This window comes from Dendrobium catenatum, unplaced genomic scaffold (genome assembly GCF_001605985.2).
Source record: "Dendrobium catenatum unplaced genomic scaffold, ASM160598v2 fragScaff_scaffold_1013, whole genome shotgun sequence".
NCBI lineage: Eukaryota > Viridiplantae > Streptophyta > Magnoliopsida > Asparagales > Orchidaceae > Dendrobium > Dendrobium catenatum.
The window spans coordinates 654,804-681,156 of record NW_021319475.1 but is presented as its reverse complement, the minus strand read 5'-3'; the positions used below and the strand labels follow the sequence as shown (position 1 = coordinate 681,156).

The 26,353-nt window shown below is 37.5% G+C and overlaps 1 protein-coding gene across 1 annotated transcript in view; it reads right to left on the bottom strand.

Moving 5' to 3' along the window:
* Positions 1-20,639: 20,639 nt before the first annotated feature.
* LOC110114752 (PHD finger protein PERSISTENT TAPETAL CELL 1) overlaps positions 20,640-26,353 on the bottom strand; it is a 25,565-nt gene continuing 19,851 nt past the window's right edge. The window contains exon 5 of the mRNA XM_028697826.1: positions 20,640-21,623. Coding sequence (XP_028553659.1) covers positions 20,721-21,623 — 903 coding nt within the window. The 3' untranslated portion in view covers positions 20,640-20,720. The remainder of the gene's footprint in view (positions 21,624-26,353) is intronic.

Sequence of the window (26,353 nt, the reverse complement as noted above, 5' to 3'; positions counted from 1 at the left end):
TTGTCTACCGACAATTACCCGATCTGGAGGAGTCAGATCATCAAGCTACTAAAGGCTAATGGATTCGATCATCTTCTTGAAGCACCCAACTCTTCGGCGATCGATGTGTCAAATCAATCCTCGCCGTCTTCCGATCTTCTTCATACAGATCGCAACCTTGCTGCTGCGGTTTGTTCTACGGTGTCTCCCACGATTCTACCCTATATTCTTCATCTTGAATCGCTGCACGAGATTTGGAGGGTTCTTGAAACCAGATTCCAGTCTTCAAATAGATCCAAAGTGATACAGCTCAAAAATGAGCTTCATCACATCACCATGGGATCGTCGACGATGGCGCAATATCTTACCGAAATCAAGAAGCTGGTGGATCAAATCGCTTCTGCCGGATCCACAGTCGACAACGAAGACATCACTCTTCATATCTTGAATGGCCTTCCATCTACATATCAATCATTCAAGACCTCAATCAGAACAATGCTGAACCCTATCGATCTTGATACTCTGTACGCGCTCCTCATCAGTGAAGAAATTCACGTACAGAACGACGCCTCGAAAATCCATACGACAGCTGACTCGCAAATGGCTCTTTACACCCGGCTAGGTCGCGGCAGTCGCGGTCGAGGCAGACAAGATTCGCAACCTACTCCAGCAAATAGATCGTCATCATCGGCATCATCTTCCGTGTGTCAAATATGCAATAAACGGGGACATACTGCAGACGTATGTTGGCATAGACTTAATATCAGTTACGTTCCTTCTGCCCGATCCAACCAGGGAAACACTGCGATGTTGGCTGCTCCAAATACTCAGTCCACGGACTGGTATCTTGATTCCGGGGCATCCTCACACATGACCAGGGACATTGGAAATCTTGAAACAGCCTCTGCGTATCAAGGATCCGACTCGGTAACTGTTGAGGACGGAAGAACCATACCGATAGCTCATTCGGGCACAGGACTTCTTCCTACCCCATCTCGTACACTCTTACTCTCTCAATTACTGCATACTCCATCAATCTCTTACAATTTAATTTCAATTTCTAATCTAGTTAAAGATAACAATATCTCGATTATTTTTGACTCAACTGGCTTTACATTTAAGGACTTGAAGATGCAGGAAATTCTGCTGCACGGACCCTGTAGGAACGGTCTTTACTCGTTGCGATCGGCTTCGGCAACTAAGCCAAATTACGCTCTTACTACCTTATCTCTGGGAGCTACCACCTGGCATAATAGGCTCGGTCATCCTCATCATAGGGTGTTCAAACAAATTGCTAGCAGTAATACTGATCTTTGTATTCCTCGCTTAAAATCTTCTTGCGTTTCCTGTATCTTGTGCAAGGGACATAAGTTTCCGTTCGACATTTCCACGAACAGGAAACTTAAGCCTCTTGAATTAATTCATTCTGATGTCTGGGGACCCTCCCCGGTCCCCTCGCATCAAGGGTTTAGATACTACGTTCTGTTCATCGACGACTTTACTCGGTTTACATGGTTGTTTGCTATTGCTGCTAAATCTGATGTGTACTCTGTTTTTACTAACTTTGTTACCTATATTGAAAATCAAACATTCATAAAATTTAAACCATTCGTACTGACGGTGGCACGGAATATACTAATCTTACATTCAAGAATTATCTACGAGATAAAGGCATTCATCATCAGCTATCGTGCCCGTATACACCAGAACAAAACGGCACGGCGGAACGCAAACATCGACACATCATGGACACTGCGCGTACTCTTCTTCAGACCGCCCATATGCCTAATAAATTTTGGCCGGATGCGGTTACAACAGCGGTTTATCTCATAAATAGACTCCCGTCGCAGACAACTAGCAATTTATCTCCGTTTCAATTACTGTTTAATACAAAACCTTCATACAAGCACCTTCGCACTTTCGGGTGTGCTTGCTACCCTATGGCTCCCAGTCACACGAGAACCAAACTGGATCCAACTACCATACCGAGTGTATTTCTCGGGTATTCCGACTCGTATAAAGGTTATAAATGCCTTAACACGAAAACTAATAAAATTCTTCTCTCTCGTCATGTGCAGTTTCTTGAACACGCATTTCCATTTCAAGCTTTCCCTGATCCAGACAAAATGGTGACACAAGTATCTCCACCATCCCTCCTGGTACCAGCATCCTCACTCGGGCCATCTTCATCTACCAGAACAGTGGAGTGCACTACACTTTCCAACGAACCACAACTACCAATATCTCACTCACCTTCGGATTCTTCTAGCTCTGTCAGCACTCCATCCACCATTCCATCTAAAGCTACACAAGTACCTCAACCCACGCACCGCATGGTCACTTGACTTCAGACGGGTTCACTGAAGCCACGGAATCGTCTAAATCTCCTGAATATTCAGTCTAACACCAGCTGCAATCCAGAACCATCTACGTTCAACGAAGCATACAAGCATACCGAATGGCGTCAAGCCATGGTATCTGAGTTCCTGGCTTTGCAAAAACAGGGGACGTGGTCCCTCGTCCCTCCACCTCAAAATGCGTCCATTCTGGGCTGTAAATGGACTTATCGTAAAAAGTTACACTCCGATGGCTCGGTAGCACGTTACAAAGCACGATTGGTGGCACAAGGGAATCAGCAAGCACACGGCATTGACTACGGTGAAACGTTTAGCCCAGTTGCTAAACTACCTACAATCAGAGTTCTGTTCACTGTCGCTTTGCATCACGGATGGGCGGTTCAACAGCTTGACGTGACGAACGCCTTTCTTCATGGACCTCTATCCGAAACAGTTTATATGAGGCAACCCAAAGGATTCGAGGATGCACTATATCCGTCTCATGTCTGCCTACTCAAAAAGGCAATCTATGGATTACGGCAAGCACCGCGACAGTGGTATACAACGTTTACGGACTATCTCATCACCATCGGGTTTCAACACAGCAAGGCGGATCCATCCTTGCTATCGTTCATTCAAGATCAAATGCAAATTTATCTACTAGTATACGTGGACGACATCTTACTGACCGGGAACAATGCGACTGTCATCACGGCTCTCATCAGCAAACTCCAGTCCAAGTTTGACATGAAAACTCTAGGACTTGCAAATCATTTCCTCGGCATCAAGATCACCTCCACGCAAGATAAGTTCTTTCTTTCTCAAACTGCATATGCCATGTCTATTCTTCAACAAGCTAACTTAGTTGAATGTAAACCTTTAGCTAATCCTCTGTCAACTAAACCTCCTCAACTTTCTAATTCCGCTGTTGCCAGATTTACTCCAACGGAATATCGCAGTCTAACGGGATCGCTGCAGTACCTGACTCTTACCCGACCGGACCTGGCATATGCTGTCAATTGGCTATCTCAATTCATGCACGATCCAGCTTCCGTGCACTCGTTGCTTCTCACTAAACTTCTTCGATACGTTAAAACCACGATCAGCTTTGGCATTCCAATCTCCAAATCACCTCTTCAGATGCGTACATACTCCGACGCCGACTGGGCAGGAGATCTCGCTTCCCGTAATTCTACGTCCGGATTCTGCACATTTTTAGGTGACACGCTGGTATCGTGGTCCGTCAAAAGACAGTCCACAGTAGCAAGGTCTTCAACGGAAGCTGAATACCGGGCCTTGGCGGCGGCTGCAGCTGACACAATATGGCTCAAGCGACTACTCGCTGATTTTCAAATCAAGCATGATACACCGATTGATCTATTTTGCGACAACACCTCGGCTATTGCACTAGTCAACAATCCCATCTTTCATGCTCGGACCAAGCATATTGAGATAGATCACAGATTCGTGCGTGATCAAATTCAACAAAATCTCATTAACATTGTTCCAATTTGCACAACCGATCAAATAGCTGATGTTCTCACAAAACCACTCTCCAACACTAGATTTCAGCTCCTTCGCTCCAAATTGACGGTTACTCAAGACCCGTCAATTTGAGGGGGGATATTAAGGCACATAAGTTAGACCTTATCAATTGCTGTATTTACCATTATACCTGTAGACTATTATATAAAGCACTTGTACTCACCTTTCAGAAATTAACAAAGATTATTTCTCTCTGTTCGTTTCTCTCTGCATCCCCCGTTTCTACAGAGATCAGATGCAGAACGCTTTCCAGATACCAATCAGCATGTGCCATGTCCGTGGTACCGAGCATAAGGGTAACGTGACGCATGCCAGTTTATCTCCGGACAGTGTTCGGCATATAAGAATTAATCCAAACGAAGACCAAACAGCTGTCCACAAATTTAAAAGAGTAAAATATTACATTTCAAGCACGCCTCATCTCTCCCCATATAATTCCTTCAACTGAATACAGGAAAACTGGTCCCATTCTTTGGTTTATTGGAACTCCGGAAATAGACAGATGGTCCCTTAGTAGGCCTACTTCCCAATATCGGTGTCCTTCGTACTCATCTTTCCGTTTGCTCATATATAACATAATAACCGTTGCAACGGAATGGCAATGTCTTCTTCTCTTAACAGTATTTGCTGGTTCGATACAGTTAATAATTACAGCACTAAATCATGAAGCTAGATTGAGCATCTTAACCTTAATGCAAGTTATAAATAGAAAAAATTCTTCTATTTTATGGAATCTAGCACAGATTAAGGAAGACTCTGATATATATGGAAGGCAATGGTGGGGTTTTGCTTTTCATAACTCTTTCTGACCCTTTGTCTCTCCTTTTTGGTTGGCAGGTCCTTCTCGGAAAAGCAGCCTTGCATGTGCTCAAATCACATCATTCGTGGCTGTGTATTATTACACATGAGAGACAAAAATATGAGAGAGAGAAGAAACGGGGAACATATATAATAATGTTAAAACAATGACTGAAAGAAAGTAGCAGAGACAAATGAAGGTGCTCTCTGTAAAAAGAAGGATCTAAATCTTCGTTATTCTAATTACACAATCAAATATGTTAATGGAGCTTGTTTGAGCTGGATTTGTTTATGGACTCACGAGTCGAGCTTATTGAGCTCGTGAGTCGAGCGGTAGCTCAGAATCGAGCTTGTTTAGTAAACGAACTCGAGCTTGAGTTGGCTTGGCTCGTGAGCTGGCTCAAATAATTATTAATATTTTTTTAAATAATTTTATTTTATTAATTAAATTTAAATATTTAATAATAATAATAATAACAACCTAAGTTTTATTTAAATATTAAACGTTGCATCTTTTTTTTTTTCCTAAATTTGGTCTAAGTTTTAAAAATCTCGCTTAAGTTTTAAAAATTCCGCCTAAATTTTAAAAACCCCGCTAAGTTTAAAAAATCCCCCCCATTGGCTCGTTAGCCGGCTCAAGCTCATTTGCAGTGGAATGAGCTCGAGTTGGAGCTAGCTTTCAAACTGACGAGTCAAGCATAATAAAGTCTAAACTCGACTCGTTTACACCCCTAGATACATACGCATAACTTTTCAAAACTGAAATCTGAGAGCCGGTTCATGGAAGTTTGCAGCTCTCATTGTTTCGGGTTTTTGAATTTGGACAGTTTATATTTTTCTTTTCAAAGTGAGAGCTTAGATATTTATGATTCTTGTTGCAGGTAGCCAAATTTGGACAAAATTTGAACAAGGAATTTCTCATAAAGTTGCTTATAGGAGGTTCTTATCGCCATTTATCCATGTATTGAATTAAAGGTCGTAATTCTCTGTCAATAATAGAGACTTATTAAGAAAATATAACTCAGTGGGTGTAGATAATGAATTCATAAGAGTTTCTGTGAAGAATTCCATGAAGGCTTTGCAGTTGCAAGATTGTTGCTACCAGTAAAATATTGTTCGAGGGAGAAATTGAATTTTGCAGGAATTGATAAAAAAAAAAAAAGTTAGATTGTTTCATTAATTAAAAATAGTATGAGGCCAAATCATGTCTCTAAAATAGTTGGTTTGAAATTCAACTTTTATGCTAAGTTCATCAATGAGATCGATAATTTGGCGATTTGAAAGATGTAGGAGCGGATTATGTTATGTCTGAAAACTAATTATGTTTAATCTATTTGTCCTTTGGTTGATGAAGGGTGTAATGAAGGATCGAGATTTTTAGATTGTGTCAATGAAAGTGGCGGAGCCAGAAATTATTTCTAATGGGAGCACAAATTAAGAAGGGAACTCAATTTTATTTTATTTTATTTTTTTTACTTTTTTAAAAAAAATTAAGAAGGGAAATTAAATTAAAAAAAATTAATAAAATTGCACTTGGGGCAATGCAGTGCACCCTTTGCCCATGCAAACCCATATGCGGTCTTCGGCGCCACCTGCTGTAAGCAATAGCAGGCTGATTTGGCCACCTATGTGTGTTAGTGCTCAATATTTGGCTGGGAAAGTTTGATTCGAATATTTTAAGGGTCCTCCGATCCATTTTTGATGTTATGGACTAAATTTTTGCACTGTTAGAACTCAATGCCACCTCTACCATCAAATTAGATAATTTTAAGAGTTTTGTCACTCAATTTTCTAGTTTTTTGTGCTAATCATCACACCAACTTCAATTATAATGAAGGGCATATTACTTGATTCACGACCCCGAGCTGAAGCCCTTATTGACATTTTGAGAGTGGTCGCGCCACGTAATTTTATTGAAATTAAAATTTATCTCACCAATAGTTTGAAGGACTCAAAATATATATTTTCAAACTCCGTGAGCTTCGAAATGCAAAAATAGGGGGCCAACTGATAGCTCACCAAAAATCTGTTTGACTGAGTATGTATGAATCTTGAAGCACATTCTATTTGGCATCTTTCAAAATTAAATACATTATCATCTGAACTCCAATTTAGTAAACTTATAGTCAAATTGAAAATCTAAATGAGACAAACCCAACAATACCAAAATTAGTCCAATCTAAGTCAATTGAGTTTAAATAAAGGGCTTAAAGCATATTGGGAAGCATTAGAGTATTAATTGGTTGATCAAGTGATAATCAAATATAACATGCTTATAATCGAATCGAGCGGCTCAATGAGACGAATCCAACGAGCCTAAGATCACTTAATTATAACATCAATAAGTCACCTAAATGTTGAACAAAGGCTCTATGATTGAGGGAATCAGTGTCGACCGTTTGACAGAGTACTCCAAATTTAGTTTGGATCTTTTCCATATTTATGGGGCAAGCCACTCTTAGAATTTATAACTAGACCCGTTCTTTTAGCATAATGAGGGGGTTTGGAGCTTTAGGGGCCTAGACCATAGGCAACAGACTCAAGAGTACTATGAGGCTTGAAGTATCTCAGAGCTCCACCCTGGCACCACCACAGACAAATTCTAGCCACCAAGTCGTCATTGTTGGACCTCTGCTAAACTATCACTGTGAAACCTCCATTCAACAGCCATCCTCAGGCCTTTGTCCAACCTCCTTTGCCCCGTGACAAACGTCCCTCTGACCTACATTGCCCGCCATTTGCAGTCCCTTTGACCCCCTGTTGCCTATAGATTATGGTCCCTCCAACCTCTATTGCCCACTGACTATGGTCCCTTTGACCACTATCGCCTACCAATTATGGACCCTCCAACCTACTTCACCTTCAGACTATGGTTTCTCCATCTTTAGTCACCCGCTAACTAGGATCCCTCCGACCTCCATCGCCCCCCAGTTATGGTACCTCCAATCTCCATTGCTCGCAGACTACGGCTCCCTCGATTACCATCATCATCCAACTACGGTCCTGCCGACCTCCGATCCATCGCTAGCACCCGATTACGGTCCATCCGACAATAGTTGCATGCTGACTACGATCCCTCCGATCACCATCGTCTGTCAACTATGGTCTCTCTAACCTCAGTCGTCTGACTACGACCACTCCGACCTCCGTCGCTTGAATACAATCCTACAGACCAAACAAACATGCCAACTTTCTCTTGAGAATGGCTATCATATCACTTGATTCTTCCTACCCGAACCATGTAATGTGCTCTATATGATATATATTTGCTACATTGAGTAATGCCTTTTTTCGAGGAAGGGCACCATTTGTAATAAGCTACAAACACTAGTAGAATGATTTTAACTGGGTGAGGCCCCATGATTTTCCACTTTTTAGGATTGTTCATGTAAAAATTTAATCTCTTATGACTCTTGTAACTCTCTCTCTCTCTCTCTCTCTCTCTCTCATCTGTCTATGTGTTAGATTTTAGTGCAAAATTAAGACGCTAAACTATCTCTCTCTAATGTCGTCATACTTATAAAAAATACATGGTAACTTCTATGACGACTTACTTGGGGATAAAAAGATAAGAATTTTGTCTTTTTATAAATTGATTAAAAAAATCATGGAGAAATTGCTCTCCAAAGTCCAAAACACTTAAAATTTTATTAGGTGGTCCTTTGTGTGATTTAACTTTCAGTGTGATTCCGAGGTTCCTAGCTTGTAATTATCTCGTCCATTTGCACTGGTTTTCACTGCAACGTAGAGCTGCGACAGAGCCGATCATACAGTGGAAAATGTGAAGACTGTACAGATATGCACAGCTCAGATGTTTTCCAGCTTTCTTTCGATCAAAGCTAAGCACAAATCAGTCGAGGATGTTGGAAGTAGGTTTGTAGCAACAGTGGCGGCCTCAGCATAAATTTAGATCATCGCTACAGTCTAAAGCTTGGTAGTAAGTCCCCTTACCTAAAAAGCATTCAAAACTTCTGTGAGGCCACAAAGCGAGCAGGTGCTGGCAGTGGGGAGCCAGAAATTATTTCTAACGAGGCATAAATTAAATTTGTTTAAATATTATCATAATTTTTTTTATTTGGACTTGAGGCTGTAGGTTTTAATTTTTTTTTTTTTTTGTTTGAACTTCTTATTTTAAAAAGATGATATAAAATTTATGATTTATAATTTAATTGAATGATTACCTTACTATCAAAACAATCATTTTTTTTTCTAAATATAAATGACTAAAATATTAATGATTTATTGATCCCCAATTTTATCTTGTTGACAAGTTTTATGATTATAACAGGAAAAACTTTTTCAACTTATATTATATTGATTTTAAAATAAATTTAATTTTTTTTTTTGTAATAAATTTTTTATTATAATATATAAACATAATCTATTTCTATATGAATGAAAGAATTAAAGTTATGAATTATTTTTTAATTTTAGAGTTGTGAAAAATTTAGATATTGAATTTTTACTTTGTAGAGTGTAATTTTAAGCGAGGGGATCAATCCTAATGTCACCTCGGTTGAACTCCGAGTGTGACTGGGTGCTCCTCTTGCTAAAGAGATAAATTATTTCGTGCGGAGTCCATACGGTAAAGAATCGTACCGTTTGAATGTGAGTGTACATATTATCTGTACACACTCTGTATAAGAAATCAAACTATGTAAAAAATTATACTCAGTGAACACACTATGTACACTCACATCCGGATGATTTTTATCGCCCAGACTCCGCACGAAATAATTTCTCTGCTGAAAAGAAGGTTGTCAAATCCTCTTCCAGTGCTTTCATCTCCGAAGACGCTGCCTCCTAGTCTATTAGGATTGTGTGCCCCTAGTGCCTCCACGGCTCCACCATTCCTCAGCTGGTGGTATTCAGCTATTTCCATCTCATAAATTTTTTTAGATTTTCTTAAAAAATTTCGAAAGTTTTATAGCTCAAATTTATTTTTTTTTTCCTTTTACAAAAGATTTAAGAAGGGAAATTTAATAAAATAATTAATTAATTATGACATGGGCGCCTGTAGTGCGTTCCTTGTGCCCGCTCAAATAGCGCTTGCCCTTGAGTGGTCGCCGGCACTGCCTGCTACAGGCAACAACAGGACTGTTTTGCCGCCTACACGTGTTTAGGCTCAATATTTGGTCTGGAACGTCTGATTTAAACATTTTTGGGTCCTCAAAATCATTTTTTAATGTTTTGGAGTCAATTTTAGTGCTTTTAAAGCTCAATGAAGCCTTGGCCATCAAATTAGAGCAATTTTAAGAGTTTTACTGCTCAATTTTCTAATTTTTTTTTCTCCAATCAACACACCAAATATAAAGTGCTAAAATTATGATGAAGGATATCTTACTTGGTTCACGACCACAAGATAGGCCAATGTTGACGTTTAGGAAGTATTTGTGTCTCGTAATTTTTCTAAAATTAAAATTTACCTCGCCAATAGTTTGAAGGACTCAACATAAAATTTTTAAACTCTGTGTACTTCGAATTCCGAAAATAGGGGGGCGCTAATAGGTCAACAAAATTGGTTTGATTGAGTACAAATCTTAAAGCACATTCTAATTGGCATCTTCCAACATTAAATACGGGAACATCTGAACTTCAATTTCAGTAACTTATAGTAAAATTGAATATTTCAATGTGACAAAACCCAAAACCGCCAAAATCAGTGCAATCCAAGCTCAAATGAGCTTAAATATAGGCTTAAAGCAATTGAGAAGCTTTAGAATATTATTCGGATGACCAAATGATATCGAAATTAACATGCTTATAATTAAATCGAGCAGCTCGTCTAGACAAATCCAACAAGCCTAAGATCAATTTATTATGACATCAAGAAGACACCTAAATAGTTAACAAAGGCTCAATGATTGAGGGAATCAATATGAACCATCCAATGGAGCACTTCGAATTTAGTCTGAATCTTCTCCATATTTATGAGGTAAGCAACTTTCAAAATTTATAAATAGACATTCTCTTTTTACATGAAGAGAGGCCTTGGACTTTTGGAGGCTTAGACTCTATAGATACTCAAGAATACTCTGAGTCTTGAAGCATCCCAGAGCTGCACCCTAGCACAAACACGAGAAAATTCTCGCCACCAAGTTTCCATTGCTCGATACTACCAAACAATCACCGCCAAACCTCCATCTAACAGCCATCGTCTGATCTCCTTCGCCATGTGATAATGGTCCCTCTGACATCCGTCGCACACCGACTACAATCCCTTAATTTGACCTATGTTTCCCACTGATTATGGTCCCTCCAAACTCCGTTGCCCGTCAATTATGGTCCCTTCGACCATGTATCTTGTTGACTAGGGTCCCTCCGACCTCCTTCACTTGTCATGGTTCTTCCATCCTCAGTCTCCCGCTGACTAGGATCTCTCCGACCTCAATCGCTTGTCAGGTACGAACCCTTCAATCTCCATCACCCGCCGACTGCATCCCTTTGACTTCCATCACCATCCTACTACGGTCCTGTCGACCTCCTTTGTCAGTCGACTATGGTCCCTCCGGCTACCATCACATGCCGACTATTGTTCCTTTGGCTACCATCTATTGTCAACTCGGGCTCTCTGACCTCAATCGTCTGACTACAATCTTTCTGATCTTCATCGCCTGAATACGGTCCTACAGACCATACACAAATGCCAACATTCTCTTGAGAACGGCTCTCATATCATTTGATTCTTCCTACTCCCACCATGTAATATGCTTTATATGATGTATATTTACTACATTGAGTCAATGCCTTCTCTAGAGGAAGGGAAACATTTGTAATCGACTGTAAATACTAGTATAATCATGTAAAAATATAGTGTCTCTTATGACTCTTATATATATCTCTCTCTCATCTGTATGTGTGCTGGATTTTCGTGCAAAACTAAGATGTTAAACTCTACATCTTTCTACCGCCGCAATATTCAAGGACATGAAAATAGTTTATCCACCCTCTAATGAATGACTTGTTCCATTCCTATGTCAATATAATAAAATGGTTATCATCAGAGGTTTAAATTTAGACAATCATAACCAAAAAAAAAATCAATTAGATCTTCGCCAGGCTTACAAAAAAGACATCGTATCCTGTATGATGACAAAAAGATAAAATTTTTATCTTTTTATAAATTGATAAAAAAAAATCAGGGAGAAATTGCTCTTCAAACCACTTAAAATTTTATTAGGTTGTCCTTCGTGTGATTTAACTTTCACCGTAATTCCTAGGTTCCCAGCTTGTAATTATCTATTCCTTTCACACAGGTTTTCACTGCAACGTAGAGCTGCAATAGAGCCGATCATACACTGGAATATGTGAAGCCTGTACAGATAAGCACAACTCAGATGTTTTCCAGCTTTTCTTTCGATCAAAGCTAAGCACAAATCATTCAGGGATGTTGGAAGTAGGTATCTAGCAACAGTGGTGCCCTCAGCATAAATTTCGCTCAGTGCTACAGTCTAAAGCTTGGTACTAACTCCCCTTACAGAAAAAGCATTCAAAAATTTGTGAGGCCACAAAGCGAGCAGGTGCTGACCATGTGAGTGGCTCTTACATAAAATACATAGCAAAAGTCAAAACAATGGAATCTTTCCTATAACTTTCTAAAAAGAAAACCATTAGCAGTACTCATCTCCAGTGTCTAGCTTCTGAATCACTCAAGGATGAGAAATGGGGAAAGCAAAAGCTTGTGGTGACTGAAGACCTGCCCAGGCTTTCCTGATAGCTTCCAAGGCCTTCCCACTCTGCTCAACTTTTTCTCTTTTCAGTCTGCTAATGTCTTCTGCATATGGGCCTTTCTTCCACATGATGCTTAGACAGAGAAATTGTGAGAACTGAAAAGAATATCTAGTGAGACAGATCATTAAAAAGCTTGCCATAAGTCCAAAAAGAAGTTTAAAAGAAAAATAGCTTAGGTGTACACATGTTAAATCTGATTTATGTTCCCTTGTATTTGCTTAAATAAGTTAAATTAGAGAAAAGCTTCACTCAGAATATCTTCACGAAGTTACAGATTGTATAATGAAGAATTTTATGTTCTTTTGATTTGAACCATAAGATTAAAATGGATTAAACTAGCACACTTAAAGAGGCAAAATTTTGATGCCATATGCAGCCTCCAGAATATTTGGATTTCTATTATCATAGTAAAGTAAAGAACTACAGAAATATGAGCTACATTGCTATACTGACAGATCTTCCAAAATATTCCTGAAACAAGTTTAATTGAACTGGGTATCCACTCGCTACCGCCCCCGAAAGGGCGCTTGACGGTGTGACTAATCTTCGGCTAAACTACAAGAGACACTCACCCCAGAAACCTCCTGGCCCGCACTTGATTGGACCCCTCTTTTCTCCCACTTAAGAGGCATTGCCGCTCGAAGGGAATCAAACACGAGTTGAGAGTTCCCAACCAAACTCGTCCACCAATCAAACTAAACATCAGTGGGTCTCTCTCTCTCTCTCTCTCCATTTTTTCCCATTTCTCAATTGTACGTGGCTGCAAGCCTGCACCTTTCAATCACATTCATGACAAGCTGAAATTCATCTCTTCTTCTGCATCTGTTTAAAAAAGTTTAATTTGTCGAAAATTCAACCAAAATCAGCTATAAATTTAAATTTGAAGAAAACTAATACTATTAGAATGATAACAAAATTGTTAACTGATTTTTATCGAAAAGAATAATTCAATTAAACTGTATTTTATTCTAATTTATCCATTTGTAATCTTATTCTAATTTATCCATTTGTAATTTTATTCATATCTTACTGATATTATTGAGAAAATTACGTAGCTAGCTGTTTGAGTTAGATTTATTGCCGGCCAGCGTTACCCCGCCCCCTGTCTGCCACTAGAAAAATGGAATCTTTCAATAAAAAAGAAGTGTCCTCGATCGTCCTCCCAAGATTGAACAGTTGGTCTCAGATACTACATGGGCTATTCTCTGAAAAGGACCTATAATGATTTAATGTTTTGTGAGACAAGAGTAAGTCATGAGTGAATGGAGGATTGCAAATAAGAAGTTTGACTGAATTTACTTGTAAATTTAATCTGAAGTACGCATACAACTACAATAAATGAGCTCAAATTACCTCTTAATCGGAAGCTTAAATCACAAATCAGTTGGCTGAAAATCGTTTGTATACTTTTTTTTTAAGTACTTGCGTATATTCTATACTTTTTTTTTTATTAAAATCTTTAGAGGAGCCTAACATTAATACTTAAAAAGAAGTTATATGTCCTTAAAGGGATAAAAAACAACTAATGCTCAAAGAGCTACATCTATAAAGAAATTAAAACCTATAAGTAAAAGATCCCAACTAAGTACATAGAAAAAAGCAGAAGAAAACATAAAAACAGTAAAAGAATACCTCACAAAAGACACTAGAGATGAGCAATAGAAAAGAGGTGAAGAGGAGCTTAGATACGAAGATCAAGCTACAAGTTGGAATGCCTTTTAAAGCCAAAAACACCATCTGGAAATATACATGCAAGATGAAAACACCTCCAAACAGAAAACAAATTAGAAAGGAAATAGTAGCGGAGAAACCATAGGGAAAACCTAAAGACAGCAAACACCCGCCAAGAAATACGAGCCACAATAAATCAAGCCCAAACGAATGAAACAATACTTCACACAGACCATCTGAAGAATGAAAATCCCACATAGGCTAACTGAAATAGCCAAATCAAAGAGTATCAACACCCAAATGAACAAACCGCAGAAGCCCAAAGCAAAAGACATCAAATAGAAACAATAGCTGGAACCATCCAAAGCAACAGACAACATACTAATCATGAAAACAACCCCAAAGAAAGAAAAAAAAAAAAAAACCCAGCCACAACGAACAAACCAAAATGACTAGACATCAAGAGTAGTTGTAATTTTTGATTTAGAAGAAGTGCCAACAAAAAAATTTGAAAATCAATATATTTTTTTTCTTACATACCACATAAGAGAAGCCTTCTTTATTACATTAACAATATTGAAATAAAAAACATAATGTAAATCCAAACAGCTATCAACGTTAAGCATCCCACCAGGTCTAAAATTTTCCAATGGCTCAGTGTCCAACCAATCTAACCAGTCGATAGAATTTCCCCAAGAGTAAGCATTTAATTGTTGCTGCCCCAAAACCATTGAAAGTAAAGCATCATCTGATATGGGCATATATTCTATACTCATAACAACAAAATAAGGAGAAAAATAGTCCTCAAGCACCTTCAAATTAAGCATAAAGAGAAAGTACTATGTGTGTACGTTAAAAGATGAAGATTAGTTGCCTAATTAGAAATAGTAATATAAGCAAATGAAATACATACTTTAATTTTCTTGCTAACCATTTATAGTGCTCATCTGACCTATCCCATCGTGTGCAAACACTTCTCTAAATGATATGGGCTTGAACTCTTCAAGAACCTTAAAGCAATTGTTAAAAACAATGATGCAAAAGTCTGATTTATTAATAGTGACTCATCAAATCTAATGGAATAAAAAATAAGCTAACAATTATTAAACATAATATAATAATGTATAGTTTAATTTAATTAAGATCTAATCAAACCAATCAAAAGAATATAATGAATTATATGAAATTTTAAGAGTAAAATAAATTTACTAATATATAAAATAAATGACAATGGAAAACTTTAGATATCAGTATATCACCACTAAGAATATTTTTCATAATTAATTTATTAATCTAATGGATAATATATATATATAAAGCATTAATTAAAATGTAGTTAATATAATAAGAATTTATAATCAATAAAATATTCTAATATACATAAGTGATTAATAATTATTTGATAAAAATTGAAACATATGATCAATAAATCGGCTGCCGCCCGACGCCAGACCATCGCTCGGTCGCCGCCTGCCAGACTTCAGCCCGACCTTCGTCGGACTACCGCCCGTCCTCCACCTGCCAGACATCCGTACGACCATCTCCAGACCTTTGACTGTCTCTCCAAATCACTGTAATTCGACCGCCTCTAAATCGAGGGACGGGTCAATCCTTGTAATTCACTCAAGTTTAGTGGAATATTTTCACCTGGGCAAGGCCCCGTGGTTTTTCCCTCTTCGGGCTTTCCACGTAAAAAAGATTTGGTGTTCTACTTCTCTCTTTCTGTTTGTGTGTTGGATATTCGTGCATCACTAAGACAAAAAGTTTACTCACTCTACCACCACGAATCTTTCAGACCGCAACAATAAAGAAAATAAATTAAAACAAATTCCCAACAAAATTCTCAACAATATGAGAAATTTTTTGTAAATTTTATAAATCCTATTAAAATTATTCATACTGAAATCTAAGGAAACTATATTAAGTTAAACTATAACTTTGGAAATTTGTAACAATCACTTAAGTTTTATTAAAGTCTATCATTAAGCTTATCCTAAAGCGTTCCTTTGATTTTATTTTATCTTGTTGCGTAGATTCTTTTTCCAGGCTCGATCACATCCTTTATTTTCTTATACTTCATCCTATGAGGCTGATCTACTATTGTCCTTTTGTGGGTTTGGCTGCTAATCATTTGTTTTATTTTGTTTTGTAACTAGCAAGGGATTAGGGGTGTCAATATTTGAAACGATAAAAAAACATGACCCGAATCTGACACGTAAATTTTGGGTTTGGGTCAACCTAAACCCGAAATGGGTCGGGTTTAGGTCCTGATTTTTGACCAGTTTCGAATTTCGGGTCGGGTTTGGGTTGACCCGAAAACTTGAAAATGACCTGACTTTGACCTAAAATCCCGTCTAGTATCTTCACAGCGAGCGAACTCCCATTGTTTATTGATTTCTTTCAATCAAAATGTTGTAACTTCCAATTCGATCGAAAGTGAACGTCGTTCAAGGAGCGAAGTTGTGCATCAACAAAGGAGCGACGACTACTTCATAACGAACTCCCATTGCGGCTTTCGATTGTAGACCTCCGAAAGGGTATCGATCCACTCAGTGAGAGACAGAGTGTAGAGAGGTATATGACCGCACCATCCCAAGGGAGGACAAGACGGTCACGAGCGTCAACTCTCTTCGCAAGTGAGCTAATGGGAGGGTAGATTAGATCGCACATACGACCAACCATTGAGGACAGCGGCTCTTGCTAGTGCACCTCGATGGATAGTAATATGCACGACCTTATCGTAATAACGAGTTTCCTCCACCCAATACATCAGCTCGAGTGAGGTTTATTTGATAGTGGAACTCAGTTTTTCGTGGGCACAAGCCCCCCGAGGTTAATCACAGCTTGAGCCTAGGGCCTGAGAAGACTCTCGGTTAAGGATTAAATATTATCCATTCTAAAATGAGATCGGCATAGAGGGGAGACTAGAAAATCCTATTCAAAGGGGAAGAAGGGGTTCCAATTTGCTTAGTCAACACAAATGACCCATACTAATATCCGAAGGGACTTATGTATTGGGAAGAAACTAAAGAAAAGAAAATTAAGCATTCAAATCATACATGAGAGAAGGATGGATGTGGTGTCATCCATGTGATGCTGATAAATATAATTTATAATCCCTGGGGAATAGGGAACTTATCTACCAATGAGGCCTACTATGAGACACCAAATGTAGTAGCATTAAACCCTTAGTCTATAGTGGGTTTAATGTTCTATACAATACTAACATTTGTGTTCTAGCTAATGCACTCGGGCTTATATCCTACCTGAAAAGGAAAGCCAGCTAATCCCTAAGCGCATAAAATATATGTTATTTTGTCTTTATGAAAGATGGGTGGGAGGCTGAGTTTTTGAAAAGTAAGGCCGACGCTAGAGGGTTTCCTAATTGGCCTTAGACTTATGTAGGGTGAATTCTCCTACAGCTAATGTAATTAAAGTTTTAATTAGTTAGTTTCTAATACAATGCATGCTGGTTGAAGTCTCCAAATCAAGTATGCATAGAATTTTAAAAAGGCTTATAAAAATAATATCTTAGAAAAGACTAAATTTCTCCAGGTTCTACACCTCATCCTCATAGGTCAGATTATCCGAACTCTATCCGCAGACTGAGAAATTTCTTATAAAAGGAGGGAAATATATGCATTAATATGCATGTGACCCCAGATGATTCCGGCTATTTCCTCTATTATTAAGTTTCTATGTTATTTAATTCTTAAAATTTTAGAATTTAAGTACGAGTATAAAAAGTTTTAATCCTTAGAGAGCCTAACAAAATCAAGTCACACACATGTAAGAATAAAGCCTAGGAAAAATAGGCAAGTTCTACTGCATACATAAAGTAACACATCAATATAAATAAAATCAGATAGAGTAAAAAAAGGAAAGTCCAAAGTCTGTGGCAAGTGCCACATATAATATAACTCAGAATATACAAAAAAGTAATGGTGGTCAGGCCCTATCGACAACAACCTGGATTATAATCCTACTGAATGACATAAGTCTTAAAAGCAAAAAATTTCATCTTCAAGTCTTCGTCTTTCAATCATCGGGTCATCCTCCTTCAGATCATCTTCCTCCGAATTGTCTCCTTAGGGCTTCGTACTAGTCATCCTCTAAAAGGATACTCAAATGAATAAGAAATTCTCTATAAAGAGCCTTTCTTTTTCTCTATGAGTACCTAGTGTTTGAAATTTCTCACTTTTAGAACACTTTCACAACTCCATATAAATTACAAATTATAAATTACATCATGTAAAAAAAATTTAGACTCTCCTGTATTCTTATCTTAATAAAAGAATCTCAAGCAATTATAATATCCCTAAAAGTTTATATGTATGTAAAAAAATAAACACACTTAATCACTCTCTTATTTATTTTGGAGGCTAAGCACTCTGGAGCACCTGTTGCAAGCATTTATATATGATTATTAATTATTTTAGCCCCATTTATTTTAGTACTACATGAGTGTGGCCACATATATAAAATTGAATTATTATAAGTCATCCCTAACCTAGGGATAGATCTAACGCATGATCAATCATAGATAAAGTGCATTACAATTATAAAATAAATGCTCACATCATTTCAAATCAATCAGCACAGATGTTACATACAAGAGCGCCACAACATAGAAAATATCATAGAGAAAAGGAAGCACCAACCTAACCTAGAGCTAGAAGTGGTGCCTTATCAAACAATTCTATTTATGTGAAATAGACTGTGAGGCTTTGGGTGGGTCCTATATCAAGTAGTTGGTTCAAGTTATTTTGTGTTCAAATTTAGTGTAGGTCAAAAAAGGAAGTTTAGTTAGAGTTTAAGTATTAATGGATTGGGATCTATTTTAGTTAAATTTAGTTTGTGAATCTATTTTAATGCTTAGGGTAGTGTTCTTTAAATCCTAAGTTGTATTAGTGAGTTTTAGAAGGTCCGGGGTCACTCTTCCCGCTAAGTTAGAGGGGGTAAAAAAAGTCACTTTTAGAAATAGGTTAGGTTTTAGGATTCCAATATTTTAATTAAATATTAGACCTTACCATGAGTAATTGGCCTATTAATTTGCTGGATTTGGAGTTTTCTACGCGAAGTAATGAATTTTAGAAGTTTCAAATCTTAGTTAATGAACTATGGTTGACCTAAAAGTTGTCTTTTTGATTTTGGATAGTTTCTTGAAACCTAACATTTTTAATAAATACTAAACCTTAATTGGAGTTTAATTCCTTTTGGTTTTCCCAATTTGGAATTTTTTATAATTAGTTATGAATTTTTCAAGTTTAGACAATTTAATAAATTATTAAAAATTATTTAATTAAAAGGTGATTTAGGAGTTTTGATCCAAATCAGCTTCAACTACTTGAAATCACCCCCAAAGATCAGGAATGGCCTCAAAAGATGTTTCCAAGTGTTTTGAAAAATTTGGGATTTTTATAATTTTTAATTATTTAATTTAAATGAAAAGTTAATTTTTAATTAAAATTAAATTAAGGTTCATATTGAGGTCAAATTAAAAGGGTTTTAATTTTATATGATTAATAATTAAATTCTAAAGAGTTTGATATATTATGGGTAATTTTTGGCATTAATATAGATTTATTAGAATTTTTGAAAGTTATCGGGGCTTAATTAAAGAGTAAATTATGGTTCATTAATTAAGGGGTTTAAAGGGTCCTAAAAATTTTTATAAAATTCTGGAAGGTTTATAATTTCACTAAGCTTAAGTATTTAAAGTTTCATGTCAATCGGGGTTCTATCCTAGCAACTAGAATTTTTTTAAATTCGCTAGACGGGTCATTAATAATTGTCCTTAGAGTGTCTCAACGTTAAGCAGATTTAAATCAGGTTTTAGACTAACCCTTGGGGTAACATAAGGGGAAATGCAATAGCACACATAACACATAATTTCCTTAGATCTAGGAGGGACTCAACAGGCGCTCTTGCGTCAAATACATGCAAAATACGATTAAATAAGTAATTAAGCACGCTCAACAATGCAATTAGTCAAATCTAGACTCAGAAGAAAATTCGATTATCCGCAAAAATCGCCTTCAGCCAATCGGAATTCAAATCTAGACTCATAAGAAAATTCCCACCAATGAACTCCATCGGCCACACCGAACCAACGAAGAACCTCCAATCGCCAAAGATCCGCCAAAATCGCCAAGATCGCCTTCTCCAGCAAAAACACACGGTCTTTATTACTGTTTGCACGCGCTGGTTTATACACATAATTAAGATTTTGCTAAGATATTATTTGAGCCGTTCCGCTCTACTTATTATTATTATTATTTTCTCAATAAAGTGAATTCATCCCTTCTATCTTATATCCATTTAAATTTTTTCATATAAATTTGTGTTTTTTTTATGTTTTGTGATAAATTTTTCCTTGTAATATAATTGCCACAAATATCTAATATAAAATCAGCAAACACGTAGTTTTCAAAAATGATTTATACAACTATGAACTAAAAAAACCCAACGATGAATTTCCCAAGTAATTAAGAAAGATACACATATGATATTACAGAATAATCCAGCATCTGAAGTCCAAAAATAAAAAATAAAAAAATAACTAAGGTAGACATATTAAGCATCCATAATCATAACTTCATTTAAGCTAAACAAACCCACATTATTACTCTTTCAAAGACAAACTATCAAACTAATTAACTAATACTGCATCAACGGCAGCTTCACAATCTGGCTCTCGCACCGCCCACAGAGGAAAACATAGGGAACCTCATCTCCATTTTGAATCCTAACGCACCTCCTGTGCTGCCAAACCTCGCATATATCACAGCTCACCATCCTCTCCCCATCCTCCTCCTTCGCTCCACACAAGCAATCCACAACCTCTTCTCCATTCCCACACTCAAACATAATCTCCCCATCCACACAATTCCCACTCCCTTCAACAACCACCACACCACCATTAGTGATCTCCACCAACCCAGCAACCAAATCACCCTCACAATCCTCTCCTCCACTCGCATTCGCATTCTCCAACATCACCGCATCAGCGACGAAATTTCTCAAACCAAAATACGTGCTCTTGTAGTATCTCTCCGCCACCCTCTTCAAGTCGCCGATAGTCAAGTTAGTCGGAATTCTCAGTATCTCCTTCGGCTGCAGTTCTGTGTGAAGGTGGCCGCGCAACCGAGCAACGCAGGTTAGCTTGATGTGTTCTGGATCGATATTGGTAGGTTGGGAGAAGTTCATATTGTAGTCTTTGATGAGGTGTTTGGTGTCGAGGAGTATGTTTACGGCTACAGGAAAGGCAGAGGAAACTGGGCTTGTAGAAATGGGATGGGGCTGCTCGGCCATGATGAGGATCTGTTTGTAGAGATAGAGAATGTCTTCGTTGAGCTGAAGTCTTGTAATTTGGAATCTGGTTGGGTTATTTTGGTGGGTATTTGAAGCGGAGGCGGTGAGGATGTAGGGGAAAGGGGAGGAAATGTCTTGCAGGCAGTACTCGAGGACTTTGGTTATCGGATTCACCGTTCGTCGCACGATGTAGTTGCCTGGATCGAAGATTAGAATAATATCAGTATTTTTTAAAATTTTCAGATAAAACTGCAAATATGAATGCAAATATCATTATAAAAATTATAGGCATAAATTTAGCAAATAAGAATAATTTAGTATGTTGAAAAAAAAATTAGAATAAGTGCGGATTAGTTATGACGCCAAGTGCCTCATAAGTTGAGATGTCTATTCTAGACCAATTAAGGGAAAGCAGAGATGACAACGGTAGACCTAGTTAAAGTTAGGCTTTTTAGTTTATCTTTTTGGTCTCTCATTCTTTGTTATTTTTTTATGTTAATTATGTGTATTGGGGTGGTGAGCGACTGGCTGTGTTATCCTTGGATGAAGATGTCAAGTGATTTGTTCAATAAATTTGGTGTTCCTCTTATTGGGATGTCAGTTTCTTTTCTTTGATATAAGGGAAAAAATAGTCTTTGTGATCTGGGACAGATATTTGAGTAACGTGAACTATTTATCTATTTTAAATGAGTATGATAAAGAGTATTATTGTATTGCAGCTCATATGTATGTATGATTATTCGGTTCATAGTGGCTGTCCGAGGTTTTGAATCCAATATTGCAAATGGGGAAGCATTGCTTTCATATGTGGTTTACATTGAAGATGCTTTCATAAACTCTGGTTCTCTCATTTCAACTGAAAAATTGAGATGCGCTTCAAAAATAATTTTATTTTATTAATAAACTGGTTATCTATTATTGTTATTTATTTTGTATTGATTTATTGCTTGTAGTTGAGTCTACGATAAATTCGTCCGTACTTTGCTGGATTACTCCATGGATTTACGCTCAAGCTTTTTCTATATATTGGCTGTGTAAAATTCGCGAGTGGGAGGGTTTGATTATTTAAACTAGAACTAGTTTCCGAAGGTTGTATTTTTTTGGAAAGATATTGAGAAGATGGGGTTATCGGTAGATGGGAGGTAATTCTTTGGGTTCATTCACCAAGGGATGTAAGATAAATTGGATTTTTTTACATCGTATTGTAATGATGTATATATATGTTGGAAGTTGTTTACGGTTTGTTAAGGCCTAAGTTAATGTCAAGAGGTAAGCGGGGGGGTGAATTGGTGTTTAAGATTTTAGCTTTTAAATATTTAACCTGAATAAATTGGTTTTTTAAGTTTGTAGAAGAATGTTTTTTAATACAGAGTTTTTTAAAAAAAATAATAAATGCGAAAATGTAAGAAAAGTAGAAGTAATTGACCAATTATAGTGTTGGTCTAAAACAGACCTAATTTCTAGGGCTTGGTATTGCTAAAAATAGGTCTCCTTTTTGATACCAGGAGGCGAGAAGTTTACACACCTCTTACAGTACCGTGGGCGAGAATATCGTTTTTTACTCGATGTTGGCAGAGAACGTCGTCTTTTAACTAGTATTGGAGAGGTCCCGTCTTAACATGAGTGTGGCAGAGATCGTCTTTACCTCTCTATTGTGGGCAGAGAACCTTATCTTTACTCCTCTAGTGTGGGAAAGAATATTCGGCTTACATCTGCAAGTGTAGGCAAGAACTTCGGCTATTTCATCTCAAGTGTGGAGAGAACGGATCTCATTGAATAGTCTTCTATAAGATAAAGGAAGAAGGAAAGAGTGAGTATCTATCAAAGTAAAAGAGTTTTTTTGAACTCAAGTGAGCCTTTACGTCCAGTGGTAGAATCTCTTGATGCTCCTTCATTTTTTATTCCTATGACGAGTTCGTCGAGAGATTTCGCCCTCATTTTGGTGAGGACTTTATGAATCTGAAGTTCTGGTTTCCTATGGCGCAAGCCCTAAATAGTTAATTACCCCTACCGATTCACGAGAGAAGAACTTTCGATTAAGGCTATGTCATCGATAGATTCGTATAGAATATACGTGTTATCTGGCAATTTAGTAGAGGCAATAGGATATGGAATTTTGGAAATCTGAAGATTTGGGGGTTTGAGAATTTGAAGGTTCATATTTCTGGAATTTGGTTTTGAAAGAATTTGAAGAAATTTGAATATTTAAATTGGAATTTTCACCATCTGGCAAACTTAAAGCGGATGGTGGGGGATGGAATGATAAGACCCGATCAAAGATCCCTGGTTCCGTCGTCCGGGCCATCATGGTCCCTGGTCTACTTTAGTCAGCAGGAGGTAGTCGACACCCTTGACAGGAGAGGATCCTTATCGCGCCATGGGTTTGTTCGTCCAAGGGGACTGTACGACGACGGTTGAATGTTTGTCTAAGGTGCAATTTAAATCCACCTTAGTTACAGAGGGCTTTGTGTGCCTATCAATCATATCCTATTTGATTCATAATTTCAAGGATTTAACGGCCATTAAGGAGCGTATTGGGCTCTGGCATAACGCGCTATCGTGGTGCATTTGGCGGCGAAACCATACGTCGGTTCAGAGGGCCCGGGTCAAAACCGTTTACCCTGCAGTGCATTGGAGGCGAAGAACTGCCGGTAGAGGACACGTACCACGTCCTACTTAGCAAGAGATTGTTTGGAGAATGGATTCCTAGTAATATTTTTGAACTAGGCATTTATCTCTTGTTGAGTAGATGTTTATTTTGAATTTGTCCGCTCGAACAACCGTTGCGGAGGCGGATGGATTTTTGGCTTTAGGTCGCTGATGAATAGATTTCCATTTTTTTAAATATTTTTGGACTTTGGGATTTTTTTGAGTTTCTTATGTAGTATTTGGGTGGAGCTTTGGAATATTTGAAATAAAAATTTTGGATATTTTGGGAGATATTTTGGAAAAATTTTGGGGAAACCCTCCGGTTGAGATCTTGCATTCAACACGCCATCATCGGGGTGTTCGAGCCATTTTCCTCCTATGGTCGACAATTGTCAACTCTGTCGGGATTTGTCGAAGAGGATCGGGTTTTAGGTTTGAGCCTTGGAAGTGAATTCTCGTTTGATTTAAGGCTTTGAAGGCCTAATTGAATATTTTGATAAAAAAAATATTCTGGCGTTCCGCCAACATATTTGCTTAATGGTTCGACCTGTCGCTCCTATTAACCGTATAGCGAGGATCGGCGTTCGACTAGAATTCAACTTGTACACCCGCGCCAGCATCCCTAAGACGACGTATGTAAACATAATACGCTGTCGGGGCCCATGGCGGGTTTAGTGATTGTTATTTTTCGCTCCTTTTAGTGGTACCTATGTGTATAATTTATAGTGCACATGGCAGGGGTATTTTTGAAATAGTTTGTGGACGCCTTCTGTCTGCTTGTACGAATGTTGCAGATCCGGTGAGCGTGGACGTAGCAGTTTCGAATAGACTTGTTTCACTGCTTTGTACAGTAGACTGTTCGTACATACTCATTGCCTTGGGTTGTGAAGCTCGTAGGAATTGTAGTCTTTATGCATTCTATCTGTGATTTTTTGATCTCTTAACAATACCTTATTGTTGAGGTAGAATGTTATTCATCTTAGATCTGAAGTTGACTACAGGATATGCATTTTACTGTTAGTCTTTTATGCATCTTACCATCAATGGCAATGTGGTAATACGTCTGTCTTCGTAGAGAGATCGTATGTTTCAAGATTTCTTTGGTTTGCACTATTATATATTCATTGTGAAGCCGTTGTGTTGTACCATAAGAGAGAATTTATAGTACCTTTGTAGGAGGGTATGGACTTGCTTGAATGATGAGCTACAAATAATGTGATAATCCCTCAATATTGTCTTATGGTTTGCACATTTATCTATATTATGATCAACTATCATGCCCATCTCTGATCATTTCTTAGAATAATAATGTTGCAAACCTGTTATCAAAGTACAAAAGAATTCAGCCATGATTATGACCAAATCATATCCTTCCACAATCTTTTCATTATTTGAAATAAATTACATCTTGCAAGTTCCTCTGGTCCTTCAATGTTGGTTTACAAAAAGGTAGGGAATTTGATATTATGACCAAATATTTTTATTCCAAATTCATATGATCTTTCAAGTCAGTATAATCATCAAAGACCATCATGCTAAGGTTTATGAATAATTTGTACATCATCGCCTAATTTGGATTGCATGATATTTATTTGGGTGAATTTAAATGACGAAATTATCATCTTAATGTTCAATGAGAACCTTGTATTGTTTCTCATAAAGCATTCACTTGATCCATTGCTTTGAGTTATTCCATGCTTGGCATGATATTTGAATATTCATATATCCCTTATGAATTCATCAATTTGATAATTTTGTATTTTGATATTTGATTGCAATTATCACTCTCATGTTTCATGATTTTTTTTTTTTAAATATTAGGCTTTAGATCAAGTTGAGCTCAATGTATTTATTCAATATTCAGTTGGAATTCACAAGCTTTATGTTTATCAAGTTCAAGTCCTATTCAAGTCAGGTCCAAGTGCAAGTCCGAGTTTCAAGTTCCCAATCTGAAGTTCAAGTTCAGTTCAGGCTTAAGCTGAGCCTCTTCCCATTCATTCGGGTCCCCTGTGTCCTTTGGGCAAGTGGCCAGATTTAAATGTCCAATTGTTCAACAATTATGATTGGGTTTGAGTCCACTTAAGTCCAAATATAGCATGTATGATTCACCCGAAATTTTCGGCAGCCTCGGGCGTCTCCCCCGTTTAGGAGAAACTAAGGAAAACTGGGTCTTTCCCACACGCTAAAGAAAAGCGTGTATTGGTAGAATTCCCCTTTCGAGGCCGCGGCTGTGGTATTTTCGATCCCCCACCACGCTAAGAAAAGCGTGTTGGTAATTTTGGCAAAAAGTATTATTTTTTTTTATAAATTTTGAAGAAAGCAGTTATTCA